Consider the following 25,380-nt stretch of genomic DNA (forward strand, 5'->3'; position numbering starts at 1 on the left):
ACCTACACCACAGCTCATGGCAATGCCAAAACCTTAACCCACTGAGCAAGGGCAGGGATCTAACCTGCCTCCTCATGGATGCTAGTCAGATTCTTTTCTGCTGAGCCATGACGGGAACTCCAAAAGCATTTTTTTATATCATTAAAAAGAAAAAACCCAGAGTAGGCATAAGTGTCAGGAACTGCTTATGGAAATATAAATTGTAAAATCTTCCAGGAACACAACCAGTAATGTACTTAGAATTCTACCCTTCTTGATCCAGAAATTCAACTTTAAGGAATTTAAACTAAGAAAAGAATCTTCAAAGATATAGCTACGAAGATATTAATGGAGCAAAACACTAGAAATAATATAACAGTAGGGGTAAAATATTAGGTAAATATATTTAAATAAATAAACTTAAATATATTTAACTAAAAAAGTTAATTAAATGCAATGGAAGGTACTGAAGTCATTGAAAACACTACTGAGGGAGAATATTTACTGGCAAGTTCAAATACTCAAGGCATGGTCTTAAGGGGGTAAAAAAACCAAAATAGGTCGCAATTGCTGTCTGCAATATTCCACTTTGTTAAAACCAGATTGGTGTGACTGTAGGAGAGATTAATATGGAGTACAAGGGGCTGTTAAAACATGCTTACCAAAATGTTAACCATTTATTTTTGTGTGGTGGCATTTTTCCCCCTTTATCTGTATTTATCAAACCTTCTATATAGAACCTGTGTTTCTCTGCCAAAAAAAAAAAAAAAAGAAGAAGAAGAAAAATTGTTGGCTTCTCAGAGCCTGGAATGGCCATCCCCTGCGGCCCTGCCTTGGCATGCTCCCTCCATTCTCACCCTCTTAGTGAGGTCTGCCAGGGGCCGACTTACTTTTCGCAAAGGGGTCCCAAATTCCCACATTATTCTCCTTTCAGCTTTCTCTCATAACACTTACCTCCTAAAAAGTTATATAATTACGTTCGCCTCTTATTGTCTACTCCCTATCTCCCAAAAAAGTTCTCCAGAGCAATGATCTCTGCTTTACTCACAGAGGTATTTCAAATCTTTAACAATAAGGGACTGCCACCATAACAGGTACTCCATACACTTTTGTTGAAAGAACGAAGGGGAAACAGGTTTGTTCTTGTTGGTTGTCTACTTGCCTTTCTATAAATTACGCAGATGCAGAGCTACAAGACACTGTACTCGGAGAACCTCCGTTTCCTTCCAGGAGAACCAAGTACCCAAGACCTGGCAGCTCAGAAAGCTCGAGGCGATCACAGAATATGTTTTGGACACGTGACTGGCTCAGCTGGACCTTTCTTCTCAGACATGCGCGGAGAACCACACTTCCCAGAATTCTTGGGGGTTCTCGCGTGGACTACTTTTCCCAGAGGGCCTAGCGGTCTCCCACACCCGCCCCTCCCGGAGCTGCGTGGGGTGCCGGGTGTTTGCCGCTGGCGTGAGTGGCTTCCCGGTGTGAGGTCTGCCCGGGCAACACCCGGGGAGGGGTCCCTACCCAAAGCTGCTGTCCAGCAAGGGCAGTTCTGGAGCCTCCCGGAATCCCCGAGGTCTGGGCAAGGTGAGCGGCGGAGGGTCGGAGGGTTTCGGTAGGGAGAACCGGGCCTCGGAAGGATGCAGCGCCGGGGCGCGGGGCACAGGCCCAAGAGGCGCAAGCGGGGCCTTTGTGGGCGCTGGCGGGCGGAGAACCGGGGACCCCCGCCCCTGTCCGCCTGTCCCCCACCAGCCGTCCCGGAACTCAGCAGTTTGGGCGCTTCCTCCCCATTGGCCGGGCACAGCCACTCTCCTGCTTCCTCCCGACCTGTAACCGGCGCGCTAATTCTCCCGGCCCCGGCAGGCGTTTGAATTTGCTCCCGGCCGGCAGTGAACGTGAGAAAATCACTGCTTTCCCTTACCATCGCAACTGCCTTCTTGGGTGACAGGCATAATGATGTCTTGAACGGAAAGTGAGTCGCCGGCTTCCCCCACTGGCAGAGCCGGGACTGGAACCCAGGTCTTTGGTTTCTGTTCCCGGTCAAAACAGCAGCCCCCTCCCCGTCACAGAAGAGCTGTTTTTCCTTTATAAAGGAGCTTTCTGTAAAAATCTGAAAATTATTTCCTTTCAGAGGCGGGGGGGGGGGGGAAGAAGACTTGGGTGGAAAGACTTGAGGTGGAGAAAAGTTGTCACAGGTACACAGGCAGGTTAGAGCAGGTGCTCTGGAGCCTGCCCTAGCTGGAATCTTGGTGCCACCGGGGCTAGTGGCTCCCACAGTACCCTCAGTTTCCTGATCTATAAAATGGGGCTGTGGTTGTGGTAGCTGAACGATGTTATTCTAGAACATAATACTATATTCTTGGAGGATAAGACTTACTGTACAATTTTTTTTTGTTGTGTCTTTTTGCCTTTTCTAGGGCTGATCCCGTGGCCTGTGGAGGTTCCCAGGCTAAGGGTCTAATAGGAGCTGTAGTTGCCGGCCTACGCCACAGCCACAGCAATGTGGGATCAGAGCCGTGTCTGCAGTCTACACCACAGCTCAGGGCAGCACCAGATCCTTAACCCACTGAGCAAGGCCAGGGATTGAACCCACAACCTCGTGGTTCCTAGTCGGATTCTTTAACCACTGGGCCACGACAGGAACAGGTACAATGTTTTTAGGACCAAGAAAATATTATCATTTCTTTACTCAGTTCAGTCCCACAGCGCAGTGCCAGCTGTGTTGTGGGACTGAAGATGTGGTCCGTGCCTGAGACCTGGTGAAGCTCAGGGAATCGCTACTGCAGCTGATAGAGTCCTAGGTTCTTTTCCTCTGAGCCTGGGAGAGAGCCAGGTTGGTTCAGCCCTTCTTTCTGGTCCTGTCTGCTCCTGGCTCCTTCCAGCTTACCTACCTGAGGGCACATGACATCATTCTCAGATGGTGTAAGGATTTCAGAACTGCTGATTCTGAGGGGTGGAAAGCAGAAGGGGCGTTTTCTTGGCTCCCTTTTTTTCTCTCAGGTCTGGCTTCTGGAAACTGCCCATTCTCAGGGGAAAGGACAGAAAGAGAACATGGCTACTGAACAGAACAAAGCGAGGTCTCAGGTGAGTTTGTCACCATCTCAGGTCTTAGGGACAGTTGGGTTTTTTGTTTTTTTCCCTCAAACTAATGTTTTCTACCCAGTCTTTTTTTTTTTTTTTTTTTTTTTTTTTTGGCTTTTTGTCCTTTTAGGGCCACACTCACGGCATATGGAGGTTCCCAAGCTAGGGGTCCAGTCGGAGCTACAGCTGCTGGCCTACGCCAGAGCCACAGCAACGGCAGATCTGTGCCAAGTCTGCGACCTATAGCACAGCTCACAGCAATGCCAGATTCTTAACCCACTGATCAAGGCCAGGGATCAAACCTGTAATCTCATGGTTCCTTGTCAGATTCGTTTCTGCTGTGCCATGAGGAGAACTCCCCTACCCAGTCATCTTTGCCAGGATTTGGAGCCCAGGTTCTTTTCCCTTTGAAGAGTTAGCTCATCTGGTAGATGGTGGGTTCTGTAGGAAATGCTTGTTTCCAACCCACCCCTTACCCTTTGGCTAGTGTTTCTCTTTTATCTTCCTAATAGACACTCTTTTATTCATTAATCTCAATCCACTGTATGATTACTGATTTGACAAATAAGATGCTACATGTCTTATACCATGTAGGGTCAGAACAAGCAAACATGCCCTCTTGGCAGAATTCCTTTCTGACCTGCCTCCTTTGCTTACTCATGTCCCCCCACTAACCCTTGGCCAGAATGCTTTTTTTTTTTCTTTCCACCCCTGAGAAACTTCATGATATCTTCATCAATCTGTTCCCAGTCCATAGTTTTGTTTTGTTTTGTTTTCTTCCTCTTTACATTCTGGATCATGTGCCTTGCTCTTACCACTCTTTTGAAAACTGATCTCGACCCAAAATTTTCATCTTTATGTTGGGAAAATGAGTGTGGACCCCATCCAGATGAGCCAGTGTGTGAACAAAGGGTAGCCATGTTGGAGAGGACATAGATGGAGAGGTCACTTGACTCCAGGGGCAGAGAGAAGACTCATAAGGAAGCAGCAGGGAGAGTTTCATGGGATACTGGCATTGTATACAGGGGTTACTAAGTGGGGCTTTTGAGCCAGATGGCCGGGTTTGTGACCATATCGTCTGTTGTCATTTATGGGCCCTAGGCAGCTGCACCTCTCTGTGCCACAGTTTCCTCATCTGTAAAATGGAAACAAAAGCCCTGCCTACTTCATAGGGTAGATGAGAGGGTCACATGAGTTAATACATCCAGAGTATTTCCATCAAGGTCAAGCACATAGTAGACATTCAATATATGGTGGTTGTGGTAGCTGAACAATGTCATTGTAGAACATAATACAATACTGTTGGTAGATAGGAATTACTGTACAGTGTTTTTAGGACCAAGAAAATACTATCATTTCTTTACTCATCTCCATCTAACAGTAATAGTTAATGTTGCGGGGGAATATTTGTTCTCACTCTCATAGCAAAGCAGTAGTTATTACCCCCATTTTACACTTGAGGAAACTGAGGCTCAAAGAAGTCAAGTGACTGGAAATCAAACCCAGGTATGTCTGGCCTCTAAGTTCAGGCTGGTTATCGTCCAGCCATGCCTCTGGTGCATCATTCAGAACACAGGGCAGGCCCAGCCCCAGTGTTACTGGACCTCTTCTGCAGTGTGATGTTGTGTATCTTTTGGACACTTGAAACATGGTGGTTGATATTCTGAGACTGTGGCTAAGACCTGCCATTGCATTTTGGGTTGCTCTTTCCTAAGGCTTTCTCATTCCACTCCAACAAAGCCAGGCTGCTCTCTTGCCCAGAATTTTCTCCATCCCTACATGTAAGACCTATATGACATTTCTCCTATATGTATTTATTTAACCTCACCTGCTGCCCATATGTGAGTACCACATCGACTTGTGTGTAAAACTCAGTGACAGAAGATTTAAGACCAGAGGAAGAATATTCCCACCAAGTACTGAGTTAAAACTTAGCGTCTTGTCTCTGCCATTAATAAAGTATGTGACCCGGTGTCTTGACTGCCTTGGACCTTGTGTTCCTCATCTCTAAAGAGGTGACTGAACTTGGAAATGATAGATGGTCTTGTCCAGCAACACTTTTTTCTTTAGTTGTTCAAATTATTTCATGCATTTTTCTTGTCTGCCATTTGGATTATAAATTCTTTTGAGGACCAAGATCATTTCTTGTGTTCCCCAAGTATGCCAGTAAGTTATTTTATTATGCATGTATTGCATGTTAATATTAAAAATTACAGAGAATAAAAAAATACATATATATAAAGAAGTAAAATCACTCTTCCCCAGCATCTTGAGATAATCATGGTCCTACCTTTGGTATTCAGCCCTCAAAATAATTTTCTATACACCTTTATTATTTACTTGTGTAGATAGATATGTATTTATTTTACCATTTTAACTTGTTTATTGTGATAAAATATACATACGATTAAATTTACCACTTTAACCATTTTTGAGCATATAATTCATTGGCACTAAATACATTAACATTGTGCTACTACCACTACTGTTCATCTCCATTGTATGGATTATCTCATTTATTTCTCAACCCTGTGAGGTAGGCATTGAGAGGCAGTTTTGCAGAGTGGTTAGGAATGGAGCCTTGGATGATCCATGGACTGGAGTTCCACCTCTACCACTGACTAGCTGTGATACTGTGATTTATAATATGACATCTATAGTTGGTCTTTGTCCCTGTTCCTGGTACATAACTTCCAAAACCCTTGTGATTTCCTAAGTGATTAGTAATATTTGGATTTTATTCCTGAAATTACTTCAGAGCAATAAAGGCAAAATGGTTGTTTTGTTATTTATGAAAAAACTCTTCCATCCACATCAGAGTTTATGTTAATTAGGTGACTTTTGGATCCCACCTAAGGCTCAGGACTAATTGCCAGGGGAACCAACCCTGATTAGAAGGCTTGAACGTTTAGTCTTACCCCCTTTTGTTAACCTCCTGGTACCCATCCACCACTGTCTTATGAAGTTGAGTAATCACCAGTGGTTAGTGATTGAATTAATCATGCCTGTATAATGAGCCTACATAAAAACCCAAAGGGTTCAAAGTTCTTCCAGGTTGATGAACATGTAGAGATTCAGGGAGAGTGGCGAATCCTGAGAGAGTGTGGAAGCTCTGCTCCCCTTCCCACATACTTTGCCCTGTGCCTCTCTTTCATCTGCCACTTCCTGAGTTACATTCTTTTATAATAAACCATTAATCTAGTAAGTAAATGTTTTCCTGAGTTCTGTGAACCACTCTAGCAAATTAATCAGAAGGAAGGGGTCCTGAAAATCTCCTATTTATAGTCAGCAGTCAGCAGCATAGCTAACAACCTGGACTTGTGACTGGCATTGAAGGGCAGCTAGTCTTAGGGGACTGAGCCCCTAATCTGTGGGATCTGACACATTTCCAGATGTCAGAATTGAGTTTAACTATGGAACCCAGCTGGTGTCACACAATTGCTTGGTGTGTGGAAGGACCCCTCCCCCACCACATCTGGTGTCAGAAATGAAGTAATATTGAATCGAAAGGGAAGGAAGAGTTCCTGCTGTGGTGCAGTGGTTTAAGAATCCAACTGCAGTGGCTCTGGTCACTGCAGCGGCTCAGGTTCAATCCTTGGCCTGGCACAGTGGGTTAAAGAATCTGGCATAGCCACAGTTGCAATGTAGGTCTCAGCTGCAATGCAGGCATAGGTCACAGTGATGGTTCAGATTCAGTCCCTGGCCCAGAAACTTCCATATCCCCCAGATGAAGCTCTAAAATTTTTTTAAACAGGGGAGGGAAGAGAGAAAGGAGACCCCCAGGAGGAGTGAGTTTTTCTTTCATACTAGATGTATGACTTGGATAAATTTTTCTTTTTCTCTTATGTAAAATGGTGACAACAGTAGTACCTTCTTAGGGTTGTTGTAAAGATAAAATAAAAATTTATACTAAAGATTAATGTAAAGCTCTAGGAATATTACTTGGCCTAAAGATATCATTCAATAAGTGAGTAAATTTCTCATTATTTAGTTTCCATTATTATGTATTTAGTTTCCATTATTATTGTCCTCATGTTTCAGGGAGCACACAGATTTAACCTAGCCTCTGTGAGTGATTATTTAGGTTGTTTCTGGTTTTTTACTGCTACTAACATCATGATAAATGTCCTTGCATATGCGGGTTTGTGCACGATTCATTATAAAACAAATATTGCAATTGGAGAGTTAAAGAATATGCACATTTTAAAGGTTTCAATGTGTATTATCAAATTGCCATTAGAAGAGTGATTTTAATGAACACTCCTACTAATGGGCTTAATACCTGCACATGTCTCTTGTAAGTGATTAACACAGGGCCTGGTTCATCCTTCCGGCTACGCAATATATATTCATCACAGGTCAGTTATTCCTTCAGCAAATGGCCTGGAACCTTTAGGAGCTAGGATAATAGAGAAGCATTCCATGGTAGCCCTTCTCCTCCCCACTGCCACCTTCTTCACCCTGTGGGTGGTCCTGGGTGAGCTGGGATGGCTTGTCTCTGCAGGTGACAGTGACGTTCGAGGACGTGGCTGTGCTCTTCTCACGAGATGAGTGGAGAAAGCTGGGTCCTTCTCAGAAGAACTTGTACCAAGACGTGATGCTGGAGAACTATAGCAACCTGGTCTCACTGGGTAAGGATGCTTCCCCTGTAGGTACAGAATTCGGAGATGGGGATAACTCAGCACCTGGTTCCCTACATGAAAGCTATGGGGCATCAAAACTTGAGCTGAGTTTTGCCTTAACTCAGTACAGATTGGCTCTCGTGAATAAATCTGCCAAATATTTTCCCCCGATAGGCACAGATTTGGCCCATGGAAGGGACTGTGCACAGAGCTGCACGTGAGATATTCCTTCCTGGTTCAGGCAGCATCTTTGCACTGTGCTTGTTCTGTGATGTGTTTGCTCATCTCAGCAGAGAACATTCCTCTGTTCTCTTCTTTTGCCTTTTCCAATTCTCTTTTTCTGGGCTCAGCAAACTTTTTCTGTAAAGGGCCAGGGAATAAAATTTTAGGCTTTGCGGACACATGTGGTCTCTGTAACATATTCTGTCTTTTTTTCAACAATTCTTTGTTCAAGGGTCATACATAAACACACTGTGGCCTAGATTTAGCCTATGTCCCATACTTTGCTCACTGCTGCCATCTTTCAAAGGGAGTCAGATATTGTTTTCTCATTTTAAACAAGCTACTTGGTACATAATCCTTTCCATAGATAGTTGTTTACACATATTAATATACTTTATACATTTAACAACATTTGACAGTCTATACGTATTTCCTCTTCTATAGAAAGCTTATGACACTCTCAAGGGAGTATGTTTACCATATTTCACTAACATACAATTAAATGTTATATCACTCCTAGCTCTTCCCTGACACACTGCCTCACATCGTAGGGGCACAGCTTGGGCACCCCACAGAAGTTCTTTGTATCGTCCTTTGAGTTTTCCACTCAGATCTGGATACCTCTAAGTGTCAAAGCAAAATCAAGTCCGTTTTTTCTTTTTTTTTTTCACTGTGACCAGGACTCCCATTTTCCAAACCCAAGGTGATCTCCCTGTTGCAGCAAGGAGAAGATCCCTGGAAGGTAGAGAAAGAAAGTCCTGGAAGCTTCTCCCCAGGTGAGTGGGTGGGGACTCTGCAGGCAGAGGGTGGTGAAGGAGCTGGGGTGCGGCTTGGAGGTGTTGGTAGGGACGTTTCTGCAGGTCCTCAGGAAGTGGTGGAGTAGGCACGCTTAGGTCCCATCATGAGACTCGTCTTGGTCTCTGGTAATCAATTCGCAAGTGGTTCTCTCAGGACTTTTTCTCTTTCTTTCCTGTTGTTTCAGAGAAAGGATACATTTTCATGTATTCATTCAGCAGACATAGTGCGTTTAAGGAATTGGAGATGATTCATCCTGACTGAAGTGCAGGGTATGTGGGAAAGAGATGAGGAGGGAAATGAAATTAGAAAGCTGGGGCGGGGGGGCAGGGCAGGGGGGTGGAGGAATACTGTGAAGTGCTTTGGTACAGTTCTTGAAGATGTGAACTATCCGTGGATGACAGGAAACAATTCACAGATTTTAAACAGAATTGTATGGTCCTTGATATTTTAGAAAAATTGGTCTGAGTCTGAAACACTTTAAATGTCCTTGAGTAAAGGCATAGCTAATGAAGCTGAGGACCCCTAGGCTGGCACACAGCGCCACTGTCAGAAAGAAGAGCCCTGATGTGGGCGGAACTCCAAGGCATGGGAAGAACTAAAGCAAGTTAGGGAGCCTTATTATGACCTGTCACCATTTCTGTGTAAAGAAAATCTCGCCGGGTGTTCGTCTGTATGCATACTGTGTGTGTAAGTGCTAAGAGGAAAGGCAGGGGACACCTAAGCTGGTAACTACTTACTTGTAGAATGAAGTCCAGAACGGGAGTGATGAAAAGGGACTTTATTTACATGGGATGTTTCTAAATTTCCACCGAAAATATATTCCTGAAGTCCTTATTGTGTAATTTGAATTTAGTAAAAATGGTCACATCGTTGGGCTTAGATTCGAAGTGAGGAAAAAGTAGAGGTGGGAACCGTGTGGAGATTGTTGCATGATGTAGGCAAGATGCTATAACCCCGGGCGTGGAGGAAGGAAAGTGCAGCGGGTTCAGGAGGGCAGAGGAAGGGCCCCTTGTTAAGGGTACAGGATGAATTGGGAGTGGAACGGGTTTCATTTGAGGGGTGAGTGGAATGTGGGTAGAGGTGCCGGTGGGAGGCTCCGGAGGGTGTGTGGGGTTGGAACTCGATGAGGAGGTCAGGGAGCCCTCAGTGCAGATGTGCATTTGAAGCCTTGAGCTGAGCAGGTGAGGGAACGAGCAGAGGACAGAGTCCCAGGAAACCTCAAGGTTTACAAGGTGGGTTAAGGAAGAGGAATCTGTGGCTGATCCCAAGAAGAAGCCATCAGAGGAGAGAAATGGCAGAGGCTGTGGGGAAGATGGGGGCTGAGAGGTGTTGAATCGGGGAGGCCTAGGCTCTGGGGAGCCAGGCTCGAACCCCTACCCACTGCTCTCCTGTCCTGTGATAAATGGGGAGCGAGTTCCAGGCCGGGCACTGGTGGTGCCGCCTTGGACTGAAGGACGCAGGTCCTGCCCTTTTGGAGCCCAGCTGAGGGCACAGGGGGTGTGGAAGGACAGACTGTGGTGGGGACCTCAGGGGAGGGCCCCGGGGCCGTGAGGACCTGGAACAGGAGGGCGGGTGTGGGCAAAGCTTCCCTGAGGACAGGCCAGCTCCCTGGATGTGAGAAGCCTTCGCACACTGGAAAGGGTGTGTGCCGGAGTCTGGAGGGAGGAAGCCACAGGGAGACAGGAGCAGAGAGAGGGCGGCAGGGACCAGATCCCCCTGAGCCAGGAACCCAGTCACAGCACCTGGTCTGTGCCTGAGAGCCGGGCACAGCCTCTGAGGCACTGAGGTTGCCTGACCACAGGCACAGGTATGTTCTGCAAGGATCAGCCTGCAGGCAGCGTGGAGCCAGTTGGCACAGATGTGGGAGGGCTTGTCTGAGGCTGTCATGGGATCCAGAGGAGCCAGTGATGGCCCCTCCTGATGTGGGCCCAGCAGAGAGTCTGGGACCAGGCTGTCTCCATCTGTGAAGGGGAGCACTTTCTTCCCCATACAAGGTGAGGGGGAAGCCATACTTGGGTATCTCTGCTGATTTGGGGAGTTTTGGGAGAACTCTGCTGATTTTGTGGGGACGGCTGTGACCACCACAAAGTGCACAGAGGACACGGGCAACCTGGAAGCAGTGAAGGGTTAGGAAGTGGGGGGGGGGGGGTCACAGCCTGTCAGGTGTGGGCTGAGTCTGGGTGAAAGATCCAAGGAAGAGAAGGAAGAATTGTTCCTTTTCCCTTCCCCTCGGGGAGCCTCAGATCCATGGGGATCCCCCTTCCTGGGCTCAGTAGAGTAGAAAGTATGCCTGGAGCCCACAGCTGTCCAGAGCGACCCTAAAGCTTCCTAGTGGTGGTGTTGAGTCCTGCTCATGTTTGTCCCTGAAGGAATAACTCTGAGTGGGTGTCTGGAGTTAGTAAGGACATCACAGCTGACCTTCTGGATGGGATGAACCTCCTCTCTTTCTAAGGAGTAGTTCTAAGGCCTTCAGCTGCCTCTCTTCTTGGCTGCAGATGAGAGATGATTTTGGTTGTATGTGGCTTTGGATGATGTTAGCCCAATGGATTTAATTTAGGCTAGAATTTTATAAACACTATGATTGCTAATTAGCAATATGGATATTGGTTTAAAGCTATACTTTTGTTGGAGTTCCCATAGTGGCACAGTGGAAACAAATCCAACTAGGAACCATGAGGTTGCGGGTTCAATCCCTGGCCTCACTCAGTGGGTTAAGGATGTGGAGTTGCTGAGAGTGTGGTATAAGTTGCAGACGTGGCTCAGATCTGGCGTCACTGTGGCTGTGGAGTAGGCTGGCAGCTGCAGCTCTGATTTGACCCCTAGCCTGGGAACCTCCATATGCCACAGGTGCAGCCCTGAAAAGACAAAAGACAGAAAAAAAAAAAAAAATCTATGCCTTTGTCATGTACCCATATAATATTTGAGTTATCCAACTGCCTGTCAAAGGAATCTGGTTGAATAAAGTGAGGTACATTCACACAATAGAATTCTTTGCAACTGTAAGGAATGAGGAGCACCTCTATAAATTCCACCATGGTGTAATATATTAATAAGTGGGGAAAAGTGCAAAACAGGACAATGAGAACAGTACTTTTATCTAAGAAAGGAAGAGATACCAAAAAAGAAAAGGTGTGTATTTGCTTATATTTAAAAATAAAAATAAAAAGATCAATAAAAATGGTTACCTATAAGGGAAGGAAGAAAAAGAAAAATGATTAAGAGAACAAGGATAGAATATAGAATTTTATAAGGTATCTTAGTTTTTATAATGTTGACTACGAAACCATAAACTATTTTATAAAATTATAAAACAGGATTGAGTAAAATGAAAAAGTTTTCCATAAATATTGAAAGAAAAAGGAAATAGATGACCCTAATTGTGTTTCAGATTGGTAGCTTAGTCACATAAAGAAGAATTATCTCAAATACCTTTAAATCACAGTAGTTTGAATAAAGATCCTTAGTGGTTTATATCTATGATATTAGATAATATCATATATCTATGATATTAGTAAATATGTATTTGGTACAGAGCTCCTAAAACCCTAGAAATTCCTAGGTGATGAGTGCTACAAAGATGTCTTTGTTGTATTTATGAAGTTTTTTTTGGACTCTGCCTTGGGGCTGGTTGTTAGGACCAATCATATGATTAGAAAGTTGAGGAGTTCCCGTCGTGGCGCAGTGGTTAACGAATCCGACTAGGAACCATGAGGTTGCAGGTTCGATCCCTGGCCTTGCTCAGCGGGTTAAGGATCCAGCGTTGCTGTGAGCTGTGGTGTAGGTTGCAGACGCGGCTCGGATCCCGGGTTGCTGTGGCTCTGTCATAGGCTGGCAGCTACAGCTCCGATTCGACCCCTAGCCTGGGAACCTCCATGTGCTGTGGGAGTGGCCCAAGAAATAGCAAAAAGACAAAAAAAAAAAAAAGTTGAAACTTTCAGTCCCACCCCTTGACCTCCAGCAAGGGGGTGCCAGGAACCTCCATATGCCGTGGGAGCGGCCCAAAAGTTGAAACTTTCAGTCCCACCCCTTGACCTCCACCAAGGGAGTACCAGCAGCCAGTTGCCAGTGGCCAGTGTTTTAATCAATCATGCTCATGTAATGAAGCCTCCATAAAACCCAGGACAGGTTCAGAAAACTTTTGGGTTGATGAATGTGATGGAGATTTGGGGAGAGTGGTGCACTGGGGGAGGGCTTAACAGTTCCATACCCTATCCCTGTACATTGCCCTATGCCTGTCTTCCATCTGGCTGTTTCTAGGTCATATCCTCTTATAATTAACTGGTGAACTAGTAAGCAAAATGTTTCTTTGAGTTCCCTGAGCCATTCTAGCAAATTAATCAAACCTAAGGAAGGGGTTGTGAGAACCTCTGATTTATAGCCAGTTGGTCAGAAGTACAGATAACCTGGGCTTATTGCTAGTGTCTAAAGGAGGCAGGGGGCAGTCTTGTAGAACTAAGCCCTTAACCTGTGTGATCTGACACTGATAGTGTCAGAATTGAGCTGAATTGTAGGATACTTGGTTGGTGTCTAAGAATTGCTCATCATTGATGTGGAGAACATTCTCATATTGGAATTGGGTACAGAACATTTAATATCTTATAGGCAAAAATAACCTCAGATAATTAATGTTTATTTTGGTGGGTATAATTAAAGTATATGGTTATGTTTACAGGTAGAGTTCTCTGATAGATGTGTTCTGAAATGTTTATTGATGAGGTAATACAGAATTTACTTTAGCATACTCTAATGGAAAAGATGTAAGCGAGTTGTGTAAGTTTTCTCAGCCCACTCCAACAAAGTACCACAAACTTTGTGGCTTTAAACAACAAGTTTATCTCACAGTTGGAGGTTTATGTATGATTCTCAACCTGTAGCTCCCTCAATTTTCTGACTCTGAAAGATCTTGTGAGACATGCAAAGGCATGTAATGTTTTTATAGGAATAATTTTGAATCTGCCCAACTATAGGATATGGTGGGGAACATGTAGATCTATAAAGCTAGCTTAAATTTACCATCTAATCTATGGCTAATCCTTTAAAATCCCACTTTAGACGTTTCTTCCCCCAAATTTTGATCACCACCCATAAATCTTCCCTGCTTGCACCTGCCACTATCTGAGAGTAGTTTGGGTGCTGTTCTAAGCTCACATTTGCATCCATTCCTGTCTGTTTTTGTTTTAGAAATGATCACATCATGATGTGATTGCCTACTCCTTTTTTGTCTCTAATGCCAAACCCTGAACTTCTTAAGGAAGTTAACTGCTTCTTTTCATTACCAGGTCAGGAATGTCTTATGGATCACAGGGCCTAGGATAGAGCCTGACATGTTGTAGGTGCTTTTTAAATATTCCAATGAGTGAATTAAATGAGGAACAATCAATTTTGAAATAATAAGAGGAGTTCTGTATAGCAAGGAGGGTAAATTAGATATGAAATAATACGGAAAGGTGAGAAGTTGGGGTCAGAGGATCAAATTGAAGGTCAGTAGCGGTAGTCATTATAGAGTAAGGAGATCCTGAACTTGGATATATTAATAATGATTGTTAGAGACATCTTAGTGATGAGATTTAAGAGATTTTGATGACTGATTAGGCTTGGAATGCAGGGGAAAGAAGACTCTGAGATGAAACCAAGAATTTATGGCACAGGAGTTGAAGTGATTATGATATAATTCTGAACTGGAATACACAGGGAAGTTTTCACATTTGGAGGAACTGAATTTAAAAAGAAAGATACTTGGAGAGTCTATCAAGCAGCTGGGAAAAAAAGCTCTGTACTTTGAGGGGAGCAGGATAGTCATTCAGATAGGTGTGGAAGTGGATCAAATCATCTAGGGAGAGAAGGTTGAAGGAGACTCCCAGGGTGTCATAAGCACCAAGAAAGGAAAATCTAGATCTAATTACAGGAACTAGTCAGGTGTGGTGGTCACTGGCAAGATCACCTGGTCTCTAAACTTCTCACCTAAGTCATAACCTTGTTAATGAGGTAGCTCAGGCCCAGACTTGATTCTGGGACAGAGCAGAAGTTGAACTGCAGGAGACAAATTTGTAGGCCTGTAGAAAACTTTAAACAAATCAGAAGGAACAGTTAGGATTCCACAATCCAGGACTCGTGTCCCCTTCACTGGGAAACATGAATTCTGGACTAAGGAATTGGCACTTGAAGCAGAGTTGAGGTGAGTCTCCCAGTATTGGTATGGACCCTTGTAGCTGTTAACACTTCCATTAAAAAATATAAACTCCCCATGTCCTATTTCTCTCTTCTCCTTTAAACAAAACTTTTCAAAAGCTTTTCTATACCTGATATTTCTATGTTCTCACCTCCCATTGTTTCTTCTGTGCACTCCATTTGGGGCTTTCTTCCTTACTATGCCATGAAAAGTACTTATTAAATCCCAGGCAGTCTTCAGCTTGGCACAATCAGGGCTGAAGTTTTAGTTCTTAAATTATTTGCCAAAGATGATTACTTACACCCCCTGGAGTACTTTCTTCCTTTGGCTTCTGGAACACCATACTCCAGTTGTGCTTTTCTTCCTTTCCTTGACCCTAATATTGCAGTGCCTAAGTGATTTCTTTCAGTTCTTCAGCTTTAAATAAATACCTAACTATAGTTTTGACAGCTTTGACTCCTAAATACCTAAATGTAGTTCTAAGCTTTTCCAAAGTAATCTAAAAATATCTCCAAATAATATATACAACTGACTGTTTCAATATCTTCTTCAGTGTCTATTAAGTCATCTTAGCCATAACAAACATCTGAAACAGAATAGCCCCACAGACTTGCCCTTTTTCCTAGTCTTCTCAGTGACTTGTATCAGCATTCATCATTTTCAGGCTGGAAACCTGGAGAATCCTTAACTCTTTTATTCCCTCTTCTCAGCACCCCACATACAGTCTACCAGCATTTCCAGTTCTGTTAGTATATGGTGAAGATGCAGTCACCATATACCTCTACCCCCTTTCTCACCTACGTGACCACAGGAGCCTCCTAAGTGGTTTCTCCATTCCCAGCTTCCACTTGTGCCCCAACAATCTATTTTGTACACTGTAGCCAGCTTGAGTGAGCATGTAATTGCCCTGCAAATCCCCATCATATTTAGAATAAAATTCCATAATTCTTACCATGACCTATGAGGACTTATATGACTTGCCTCTATCTATTGTTCCAGTGTTATTTGCTATTTTTTCTTTTGCTCAGTGTACTCTAAGTCACCACACTTTTGTGTTTGCTGCTTCCTTTGCCTGGGAAGCTCTTGCTTCACATGTTTGTATTTTTTTTAAATTCATTTACTTATTATTTGTCACTTTGTCCCTCCCACCCCTACCACACACACACACACACACACACACACACAACCAAGGTCTAAGCTCCTTAAAGGCTGGAACTCTGTCTTAGTCATCACATTCTCTGCATTCCCTAGAATATTACCTGGCCCACAGGAGGCACATAGTAAATATTTGTGAATGGAAAGAATGTCTCCAGCATATGCACAAATAAAGAATAAGATAAAAACATGCAATATTCCAGAAACTGTGTGTAGTTCAGCATGCCTGGCAAGAAGCCAGAGGAGGGAGGTGAGTGCAGAGTGGACAAAGGTCAGACCAGGTGAAATACCTTATTCACTATATTAAGTACTCTGGACCTTATATGTGAGTCATTGAAGATAAGGTGGAGGATCTTAAGGAAATTTGCAACATGGTAAGATGTAGATTTTAAAAAGATTACCTGCAGGAGTTCCCTGGTGGCCTAGTGATGAAGCACTGGTTCTGTCACTGCTGTGGCTTGGTTCACTGCTTTGGCGTGGGTTTGATCCCTGGCCTAGGAACTTCAGCATGCTGTGGACAAGGCCAGGAAAAAAAAAATAAATAAAGATTACTCTGCTTACAGGGTGGGGACTGAACTGGCAGAGAGCAAGACTTGAGGCAGGGAGATTAGTTAGGAGACCATAAGAGGAAACAAACAGTAAAGCATGAGAAACAGAGTACCATTTAGGTTCTTGAGCTCAGTACCTGAGCTCTAGTGAAGTTGTTGGTTGTAAAACTGCAGTCAGGAGTTCCCGTCGTGGCACAGTGGTTAATGAATCCGACTAGGAACCATGAGGTCACGGGTTCGGTCCCTGCCCTTGCTCAGTGGGTTAACGATCCTGCGTTGCCGTGAGCTGTGTAGGTCACAGACGCGGCTTGGATCCCGCGTTGCTGTGGCTCTGGCGTAGGCCAGTGGCTACAGCTCCGATTCGACCCCTAGCCTGGGAATCTCTATATGCCGTGGGAGCAGCCCAAGAAATGGCAAAAAGACAAAAAAAACAAAACAAAAAAAAACTGCAGTCTTATATAAGCCTAAGGCAGAGTCTCTAACTTTGCCTTTTAAGCAACAGTCCAAAATTTTGGAATCTTGGCTGTTCTCTTCCCAGCACATCTAGTAACCTAGAACAAATGACTGATGTTCACAGGGAAAATACTCCATTTTTATGACTGCTTCCTATACTTCTGCCCAAATAATGTTATTGAAGCTTGATTGTTTACCAAGAATTAGATAGATAAGGAACTGGGAAAGTGTTGAACAGAAAAAATAGTAAAGATGAATGCATATAAAATTAGTCAAAGGTGAGGGTGGAATGGGGGGGATCTCAAACTCTAGGGAATACCAATCTTTTTTTTTTTTTAATAGTCATAACAGTCCAGTTTCACAGGATTTCCATCCCATAACCCAAGCACATCCCCTGGGAATACCAAATTTTTAAGGGGGAACAGAAGAAGTTATCTATGAAGGAAACTGAGGTGTTAACACTGATAGAAGAAAAAGGAAAAGCAGAATATATTATGTATTCCCAAGCATGGGGAATGTGTACACAGGCAAAAAGTGACTATCATATAGGAATCTCAAATATAATGAGATGCAAAGGATCCCTTTAAATGGTTACCTCTAGTGCAGAAGAAAATGCCAAACTGTATGTATGCACACACATATTCCCCTGGCCAAATTTAATAATCAGTGAATCCTATCTTTACCCAATTTTAATATTTATTGAATTTAATTCTGTTCTTTACCATGTTGTTATTTTAGCCCTTTTTTTTCTTTTTATATTTATGCCTGTGATATTGCTGATCTTTGACTCTTTTCTACCCTGCTTGCTTGATTCATGAGCAAGGCTGCTTTCCTGTCTTGCAACTTTTGATGTCATGCCTACCTGTGGCACCTCTGTAGATAAATTAAGTAATGCCTTCCTTTTCATACTAACTCTGAAACTGTCCCATTATCTGTGTAATGTACTGTCCTAGAAGGCAACTTCTATGTGAGTTGTGTATGTGTGTGAAGTTAATATATAAGTAATTGAGAGTTGTTTATTGTTTAAATTAAGACTATGTAAGTAATTAAGGAAGATTAATAAAACACATATTTTGTGTGTGGTTCAATTGCCATTAGGAGGATCTCTAGGTTAATAGAGTATGCTTATCTGCTTGCAAAGAACACTTAGGGTAGAAAAGGAAAGTGAAATGTATTTAACTATAGATAAATATAATTACATATATATTATAGAATATATTTGTGTGTGTGTGTGTGTATATATCTTTAGCCCTATGGTAAGTGTCTATAATAAGAAGAATCGACTATTGGAAACTCACAGTCAAGAAAGGACTCAGTTGGAGTTCCCGTTGTGGCGCAGTGGTTAACAAATCTGACCAGGAACTGTGAGGTTGCGGGTTTGATCCCTGCCCTTGCTCAGTGGGTTAACGATCCGGCGTTGCTGTGAGCTGTGGTGTAGGTTGCAGACACAGCTTGGATCCTGCATTGCTGTGGCTTTGGCGTAAGCTGGCGGCTACAGCTCTGATTAGACCCCTAGCCTGGGAACCTCCATATGCTGTGGGAGTGGCCCAAGAAATAGCAAAAAGACAAAAAAAAAAAAAAAAAGACAGGACTCAGTTTATTTTTGAACTGAATCTGAAGGATACAGAGGAGTTTGGCAGGAGGGAAAAGAGATTTAAAAAAACTCTTCAGATAAAGAATGATAACACAAAGAGAAATAACATAAAGATACTTATCATGGACTTTGGATTCTGACTCCAGATTGCCTTTTCTAATTCATGGCTCCCCTTTTATCTCTTTTCTTTATTCTCCATTAGCCATTTCTCCTTGTCACTCTTACACTCACCCTCTTTAAATGGGTTTATTTAATCTTCTCCTGTTGATTATTTCACTGTACTGCTTAAATCTCCTAAGTTTTCTTTCTTTTTTTTTTTTTTTGTCTTTTGTCTTTTTGTTGTTGTTGTTGTTATTGTTGCTATTTCTTGGGCCGCTCCCGCGGCGGCATATGGAGGTTCCCAGGCTAGGGGTTGAATCGGAGCTGTAGCCACCGGCCTACGCCAGAGCCACAGCAACGCGGGATCCGAGCCACGTCTGCAACCTACACCACAGCTCACGGCAACGCCGGATCGTTAACCCACTGAGCAAGGGCAGGGACCGAACCCGCAACCTCATGGTTCCTAGTCGGATTCGTTAACCACTGCGCCACGATGGGAACTCCCTCCTAAGTTTTCTATTCGCTATTTTTTTGGCCAGATACCAAGACGTTACTTAAATACCATCAATATTCATTCTGTACATTTAGTCCCGGTAGCCAAATGCCATTTCACATGAAACATCTTTGGTTTTCTTCTTTCCCCTCTAGGATGGAAGAGCAGTTATAAAACTACAAAGTCAACTCAGACACAAGATTCTTCATTTCAGGAGCTGATAATGAAAAGATCCAAAAGGAATGGACCCTGGGACTTAAAATCAGAAAAACCCTGTATATACGAAGACAGATTAGAGAAAAAGCAGGAGAAAAAAGAAAGTGTTCAGATAGTTTCAGCTACTCAAAATAAAATCCTCACTGTAGAAAGAAAACATAAAAATACTGAATCTGGCCAAAACATCAGCCCAAAGTCAGTCCCTGTTAGGCCACAGATGGTTCCCAGAGAAAAAACACCACCAAAATGTGAAATACAAGGAAACAGCTTCAAACAGAATTCAAATTTACTTAATCAACAAAAAAACAACACAGCAGGGAAACGGTATAACTGTAGTATGTGTGAGAAAACCTTCATCAATACTTCATCTCTTCGTAAACATGAGAAAAACCATAGTGGAGAGAAATTATTTAAATGTAAAGACTGTTCAAAAGCGTTTAACCAAAGTTCAGCTCTTATTCAACATCAGATAACTCATACTGGAGAAAAACCCTATATATGTAAAGAATGTGGGAAAGCCTTCACTCTCAGTACATCCCTTTATAAGCACTTAAGAACACATACTGTGGAAAAATCCTATAGATGTAAAGAATGTGGTAAATCCTTCAGCCGAAGGTCAGGCCTTTTTATACATCAGAAAATCCATGCTGGAGAAAATCCCTATAAATATAACCCAGGTCGGAAGGCATCCAGTTGCAGCACATCCCTTCCTGGATGTCAGAGAATTCATTCCAGAAAGAAGTCCTATTTATGTAATGAATGTGGCAACACCTTTAAGTCTAGTTCATCTCTTCGTTATCATCAGAGAATTCACACAGGAGAGAAGCCTTTTAAATGTAGTGAGTGTGGGAGAGCCTTCAGTCAGAGTGCATCTCTCATCCAGCATGAAAGAATTCACACTGGAGAAAAACCCTATAGATGTAATGAATGTGGAAAAGGCTTCACTTCTATTTCACGACTTAATAGACACCGAATAATTCATACTGGTGAGAAGTTTTATAATTGTAATGAATGTGGTAAAGCCTTAAGTTCCCATTCAACACTCATTATTCATGAACGAATTCATACTGGAGAGAAACCATGTAAGTGTAAAGTGTGTGGGAAAGCCTTCAGACAAAGTTCAGCACTCATTCAACATCAGAGAATGCACACTGGAGAAAGACCTTATAAATGTAATGAGTGTGGGAAAACGTTCAGGTGTAACTCATCTCTTAGCAATCATCAGCGAATTCATACAGGAGAGAAACCATATCGATGCGAAGAATGTGGGATATCTTTTGGCCAAAGTTCAGCTCTTATTCAGCATCGGAGGATTCACACAGGAGAGAAACCCTTCAAATGTAACACATGTGGGAAAACCTTTAGGCAAAGCTCATCACGTATTGCCCATCAGAGAATTCATACTGGAGAGAAACCTTATGAATGTAACACATGTGGGAAACTTTTCAATCACAGATCATCACTTACTAATCATTATAAAATTCATATTGAAGAGAACCCCTAGAAAGTAGGTTTGCATGTGTGAAAGCCTGAAACCAAAGTTCATCAGAATACATGAGAGTGATGTAGTAAGTGTAATGTATATGAAAAACCTTTCTATAATTTAGTCCTCATCAAGTATTAAATTCCAAGGATAAATCTTGATTATGTAATAATGAGGAAAGTGAAAAGTGTTCAAGCCTGTCAGACACTTTTATAATAACCTGAGATGAACAATTAATGGCTGGAGACATTGACTTTGGGCATTTGTTAAACAGTTGTGTTCTCTCTACTGCAGTGTATGCTACATATCATATGTAATTGTTATAAACATCTGAGTGATGAGTGGAGGTGTGCACTGGATTTCTCATTAAACTATAGACTGTTAACACTTTTTTTTTATAACTAACATTATAATAGCATATAAAAGATGTTGTTTAAGAGATTATACATTTTTTTAGAGAAAAGGACCAAATAAAAAATAAAGATGAACTGTAAACTACCTCTCACTTTATGGGGTTTGTCCTTTTCCTGACCTGATGTCAAACTTTATGCATGGATAGCATTTAAAAATAGAAATAAAAGTCTGTTCTCATCTTTCTTTGTTCTTCTAATAATTTCTGTAAGTTGTAAAATTTCTACTCAATTCTTAATACTATTCTCAGAATTTTTTTTCTCTGAAGTCATTTATTATGAAAGTATACCTGCAATACACTGTGAGATATCTTCTTAGATATATGAAACAGAAAAGCAAGCAAATTTTCAACTTTAAAGCTATTTAAATAAATATTTTATACTAAATTCACAATGGAAGGAGCTATCAAAAGTAATTTAATGAGTTTAATGAGTTCCCCTGTGGCACATCAGGTTAAGGACCGGTGTTGTCACTGCTGTTGGAAGTTTTACTCCCACATGCCACAGATATGGCAAAAAAAAAAAAAATTGTTTAATGAATCCAATGTGTGCCAAAACATTGAAAGGTACATCAATCATTTCATGAAATAAGAAGTATGGTTTTCCTACTTTGACACTGTTCTTTAGTGTCAATTCACAAAAACAAAAGGAATAATTATAACAACTCAGTTTCTTGTTTTTTGGCTCAGCTTTAGGGCAGGTATTAGTCTGTACACTGGGAGTTTTAAGAAAAAAGACACAGGCTTTTAAGAAGCTATGAATGGAGGAAAAGGATGGAGTTGAGGGACCATCGGATGAGTAAAGCAAATTGCTATGTCACCATACGTAAATGTGTTTGTTTTGTTTAACAGGCAAATAGTTGTGACAGTATGTTGCAGTGCATGTTGTAGAGATTTGGACACAATGAAGAAAGGTTGAACCTAACCAAAGAAATCTGGTGACTTCAGAGAAAGCCTTCTAAATGCAGTGATAACTGAATCAAGTTTTGAAAGAATAATAGGAATTCTTCAGAGGATGAGGTAAGCAAGCATTCCAAATAAGAAGGTGAAACTTGGTAATATGAAACTCAAGTGTGGAACTAATGAGGAAGAGAATGGCAGATATTAAAGTTTGAGTAGAAGGCACAGGCCAGATGACAAAAGGCCTATTTGCCATGCTAAGGAGTTTGGATTTTATCCTGAAATTGATGATTTCAATTAAAAACAGTAGGCAAGGGACATTGTTTTGTTAACAATGTCTAGAGGCTGTGTTTAGGGTGTTGAGTAAATCTGTATAGACTGATGCCTAGAAGGCTGGGCCATTGTGACTCAAATGATGGATGAGAGTTACAAACTCAAGCAGAGACTGCATATATGGGGAATAGGAGACAAGATAATGTATTAGAAATATGACATGGTGTTCATATGCAAATGAATGAGGTTGGTGAGTGAGAAGAAGGCTATGCTGAAGAAGGTAGGATTGTTAGATATCCTGTATGTACTGGAATGATTTTGAACTGCATCCTGTATTGTTTGTCAAGTTACCCTTAATATAATCAGCTGTTTCTTTCCAATGACAATTTCAGCAGTTGGAGTTTTTTTTTTTTTTTTTTTTTCTTCAGTAGTTGGCACTGAAATTACTGGAATGCAGCAGTAGTCGAAAATTGTATCTCCACAAAGATCTGAACAATTCTTTAGGGTCTTCTATATATTTGACTGAAGAAAGACCAAAGCTGGGGGTGGTAACTGAGAATTGAAAATCTTTTCCATATTAAAGAAAGAGAAAAACTTCCTTTGCCAAAGTCTCAAGTTGCAAGCAAGTAATCATCATTAGTTAGAAATAAGTGAATCAGTACACATGCTCTGAAAATCAGCAACAACAGCCATGCTTCTGAAAGTAAGTTGATGACAGACTGCAGGTTCTGAGAGTCAGCAAACTGGTGACAGTTCTAAGCCTGTAAACAGGTCAATCAGCAAATGCCTCACTCCAGGACCATACTTCTGAAAGTTTGCCAGCCAATAACAGCCTTATTCCAGTGATCACTCTTAACACAATTCTAAGTTCGTCAGTCCATAAACACTTCTGCTTCAGAAAATCCACCAAGCTTTGGACCGAGCTTCCCAAAACCTTGGTCAGCTCTGGCTTTCTTTGGGGAGGTTGTTGCTTGCAAATACAGCTCACACTTGCAGCCAGTCGTGAAGTTCACCTTTTCTGCATCACATGTCAGAGTTTAATTTGTTAATTTGCAACCGCTTCAACAGTTCAGCCCAATTTACTGTTATGACTTAAGTCTAGTGAGGGACAAATGCACTAATGATGCCATAAGACTATTACAGTCAATATTTTTGATTCCTAAGGTGATTGGTATCATCTATTTTTTATTTGAGTGTTTGAATCCCAAATGCAGCATAAATTTGATGATTAATTTTCAGAATATTGGGTATTTATTAAATGAGAAAAAAATCCTTTTGCAAGTTTTTCCACAGTATGAAACTGTTCATTTCAAATAAAAAATGATAGAAAGTCAGATATAAACCAGTATCTACTAACAGCTAAACCTAAGATATAGCTATAAACAAAGTATCAAATTTTCTGATTAAAACAAATTCAAATGAAAATAAAATAACCACAGCAGAAGTTGTAATGATTGTCCACACTGTATATCATCATCATCAATCTTTTTAGCACAAACGACTGTTCAAACATACTAGGAATATTTTCTGATTCTGAAATTTTAAATGTCAGGATAAATACCGCAATAATTTTAAAATGTAATAGTTCTAGTTACTGTTACAGAGATTATTAAAGATCTGAAATTCCTCATCTTTTTACAACATAGCCCAAGGTGGAAGTAATCACAATACTGAAAAAATTTTCCCTTTGCTTGCATAATGTTTTTCTCATGAAAAAGTCTTGCTAAGACTACTGCAAGTAAAACCTCTTCCAGATGAGACCTGAGAAACAGTATAAAATTTTTGTAGAAACTCACTTGAGTTAATGAGAGATGTACTGTTTTCATAGTACAGGTGTACTGTTTTCATTATCTCATACAAACGCAAATTTGCGCAAACAATTTATTCAAAGCTGAATCAAAGTATAATGGAGTCTATGCAAGCTGTTGGCTCCCCTGCCCATAGTCTGCATTTCTGCATAATCCTGCACTGATATCTGACATCTCTTCTGTTGAAGACTGGAGTAATTATTGTGAAAGTGTTGCATTTCTTGAGCATTTAAACATTTGAGCAGCTAAGGAATTTTTGTGATTTTGTTTACATTTCATAATCTTCAATTCTTTAGCATTCAAAAACTTGTTTGGACTTCCTGTTTCAGCTACAACGTGTAAACAACTTGGAAGTGGTCACTCGTACCCTTTTCTTTAATCTTCCTGAGAACAGAGGTTGCTGGGCAAATTGCCACACTGAAATATGGAGAGACAGGCATATCCAGAGTTATTGCTGAGATCTGCTTACCTGGAATAGAAGCTGCTGGATCCATAAACCGGTAGGAACTTTTAAATAGTCATTTTGATAAACTGCTGAAGGTTGGGTGTGGCCTGGCTTGAGAATGAGAAACTCCTGGGCAGCCACAGTCTTAAGAGGTCCCCCACATTTCCATTGCCATTGGATCCAGAAACCCCTTTGGATTTTCATGGTGTTAACCTGAGAAATATTCCCTCAGGGCTCAAGCAGGGGAAGGGTAATTGTTGTGAAACACTTCCAGAGTCTTCTCCACCAAAATTGCCTACTCTCCTGGAGGAAAGAGTTTATCAGAATCTCACTCTAGCTGAGGTAAGAACATTCCTCTCATTTTAGTCCCCTCTAACTAAGGAGGAGAAAACATAGTCAAAGGGGTGGGGGTGGATTAAAGGAAATAGATTGGGAATGCTGCACCAGAGAAGGGAAACAGGACAAGAAGCCTGGCAAAAAGTTGTATCCCTAAAGAAACACTTGCTTTAGACATAGGCCCACTAAGACTGAGATGTAATTAGGTTATAGAATCTATCCCTACTCCCACTCCCACAGCTTGCCACAACACCGATACTAGATTATAGCAGAAAGAGCTACAAGGTACACACTCTCCTTGAG

The 25,380-nt window shown here is 41.9% G+C and overlaps 2 protein-coding genes across 5 annotated transcripts in view; one reads left to right on the top strand and one right to left on the bottom strand.

Moving 5' to 3' along the window:
- The window catches only part of LOC106507314, a 58,589-nt gene extending 57,316 nt beyond the window's left edge, over window positions 1–1,273 (bottom strand). Inside the window, exon 1 of the mRNA XM_013987544.2 lies at window positions 1,142–1,273. The gene's annotated coding sequence lies outside the window, so the exon portion shown is untranslated. The remainder of the gene's footprint in view (window positions 1–1,141) is intronic.
- On the top strand, window positions 1,393–21,503 carry ZNF354A (zinc finger protein 354A). Of its 4 annotated transcripts, XM_013987546.2 has the most exons (6): window positions 1,409–1,560; window positions 2,391–2,619; window positions 2,974–3,057; window positions 7,559–7,685; window positions 8,579–8,674; window positions 19,363–21,502. In XM_013987546.2, the coding sequence occupies exons 3-6, from the start codon at window positions 3,025–3,027 to the stop codon at window positions 20,925–20,927; spliced, it is 1,821 nt and encodes a 606-aa protein (XP_013843000.2). In that variant the 5' UTR covers window positions 1,409–1,560; window positions 2,391–2,619; window positions 2,974–3,024; the 3' UTR covers window positions 20,928–21,502. The 4 variants fall into 4 exon arrangements, with proteins under 4 accessions (XP_020940004.1, XP_020940005.1, XP_013843000.2 ...); XM_021084345.1 differs by having other exon boundaries at window positions 1,393–1,560; window positions 2,391–3,057; XM_021084346.1 differs by lacking the exon at window positions 2,391–2,619 and having other exon boundaries at window positions 1,396–1,560.

The sequence above is a fragment of the Sus scrofa genome, chromosome 2 (genome assembly GCF_000003025.6).
Source record: "Sus scrofa isolate TJ Tabasco breed Duroc chromosome 2, Sscrofa11.1, whole genome shotgun sequence".
NCBI lineage: Eukaryota > Metazoa > Chordata > Mammalia > Artiodactyla > Suidae > Sus > Sus scrofa.